Source organism: Etheostoma cragini, chromosome 15, assembly GCF_013103735.1.
Source record: "Etheostoma cragini isolate CJK2018 chromosome 15, CSU_Ecrag_1.0, whole genome shotgun sequence".
NCBI lineage: Eukaryota > Metazoa > Chordata > Actinopteri > Perciformes > Percidae > Etheostoma > Etheostoma cragini.
The window spans coordinates 1,130,976-1,132,730 of NC_048421.1; the positions used below are offsets into that span (position 1 = coordinate 1,130,976).

The window sequence follows — 1,755 nt, forward strand, 5'->3', positions numbered from 1 at the left end:
TGATCTCAGCTGGGATTCTGTCTAGAATGGAGTCCAATGGACATTTGGGAGTGACCCCAAACTTTTGACCGGTAGTGTATATATATATTATACACAGTAAAGGCCTAAGTTTGGAACCACCTTCTCTTTTTCTGTAAAGCACTTTGAAGTTCCTCGTGATTGAAATGCGCCGCAAAAATAATTTCACTTCTTTACATCCTCAGACTTCACCGAGTAGAGACCGTCCATCCCCGACCGGCGTGATGTTTGAGGACGGGTCCGTGCTGATGAGGGGTCAGGCCGACGTGGACACACCCTCGAGTCCGGACGGCGGCGGCGGAGGAGGAGGAGGAGGAGGAGGAGGGGGAGGGCCGCTGTCCTTCCCCGACGAAGCCGTGTCCATCCTGACGACCGGCAGCCTGCTGGCCCGCAGCGCCGCCGCCGCCGTCAAACGCCAAGTCAGCCCGTGCTCCAGCGTGCGACGCAAGCGCGAGTTCATCCCCGTGGACAAGAAGGACGACGGCTACTGGGACAAGAGGCGGAAGAACAACGAGGCGGCGAAACGCTCGCGGGAGAAGCGGCGCGTCAACGACATGGTCCTGGAGAGCCGCGTGCTGGCTCTGCTGGAGGAGAACGCCCGGCTCCGGGCCGAGCTGCTGGCTCTCAAGTTCCGCTTCGGCCTGGTCAAGGACCCGTCCAACGCCGTGATTCTGCCGCTCTCTGTGGCCCCGCCCCCCGCCGCTCGGACGCTGTCTCCGCACTATTACCTCCACAGGTGGGTAGGGACGGGTTACAGTCGCTTGAGGAAGTTTTTGAACAGGTTGTACTTCCAGGAGTAGTTTTATCCCTAATGTGGTCTTCGGGTCAAATTTGACCCGTTTTCAAAGTTGTTGTTTTTTATATCCGAAAATAAAGGAAGTCGAAATACGGGTGAAAATGCAAAAACTTCATAAAAAACTTTGTAAAAAGCAACTAAAACCTTGTAGCTATCTATGGTTGTTTGGTTGCTAACGTTAGCTCAAAACACCATTCAACTGACAGCCTTTGTTGTGTTTGATGCTAACTTGTAGCTAAGCTAGCAGTGAACCAACTTGGTTAAGTAGCTCCATTTTTACTGTGTTGACATTACAGAAGTCTCTTGTTAGCATCTTATATGCTACATGTCACAAAGTGGCGCATGCGCAACTCAAATTAGCACTCTCCTCACATTGGGCAGATGTTCCTGAGAAGTTACTCAGTACTTGAGTAGTTTTTTTCACCGAGTACTTTTGTACTCTTACTCAAGTAATTATTTTTACTTGAGTAATATTATTCTGAAGTAAGAGCACTTTTACTTGAGTGCACTTTTTGGCTCCTCCACCCACGTCTGGTTATCTCCACAGAGGGGACGGAGGCCTCGGCACTTCCTGCACCTCCAGCTCCAAGGTCTGCAGGGACGCCTGCAACATGTCGGAGGACTCGGGGTTCTCCACGCCAGGCGGCTCCAGCGTGGGCAGTCCCATCTTCTTTGAAGACCGGCTGAGCGACCACGGGAAGTCATCGCCGCACCGCCCCGAGGAGCTCGGCTACGAACTCAACCACTCACCCGCCGCCGACGTCCATCACGGTTAGTATCGGCCTCAAATCCTCAACTCAATCTATTGATCTAACATCTCCTTTGGGATGAAGGAACTCTATCTATCCATCTATCCATCATCTATCATCTATCATCTATCCATCTATCCATCATCTATCCATCCATCCATCCATCTATCATCTATCATCTATCCATCCATC

The 1,755-nt window shown here is 51.6% G+C and overlaps 1 protein-coding gene across 1 annotated transcript in view; it reads left to right on the plus strand.

Moving 5' to 3' along the window:
• The first annotated feature begins 212 nt into the window (after nt 1-212).
• The window catches only part of nfil3-6 (nuclear factor, interleukin 3 regulated, member 6), a 2,410-nt gene continuing 867 nt past the window's right edge, over nt 213-1,755 (plus strand). Inside the window, exons 1-2 of the mRNA XM_034894582.1 lie at nt 213-754; nt 1,362-1,585. Coding sequence (XP_034750473.1) covers nt 243-754; nt 1,362-1,585 — 736 coding nt within the window. The 5' untranslated portion in view covers nt 213-242. The remainder of the gene's footprint in view (nt 755-1,361; nt 1,586-1,755) is intronic.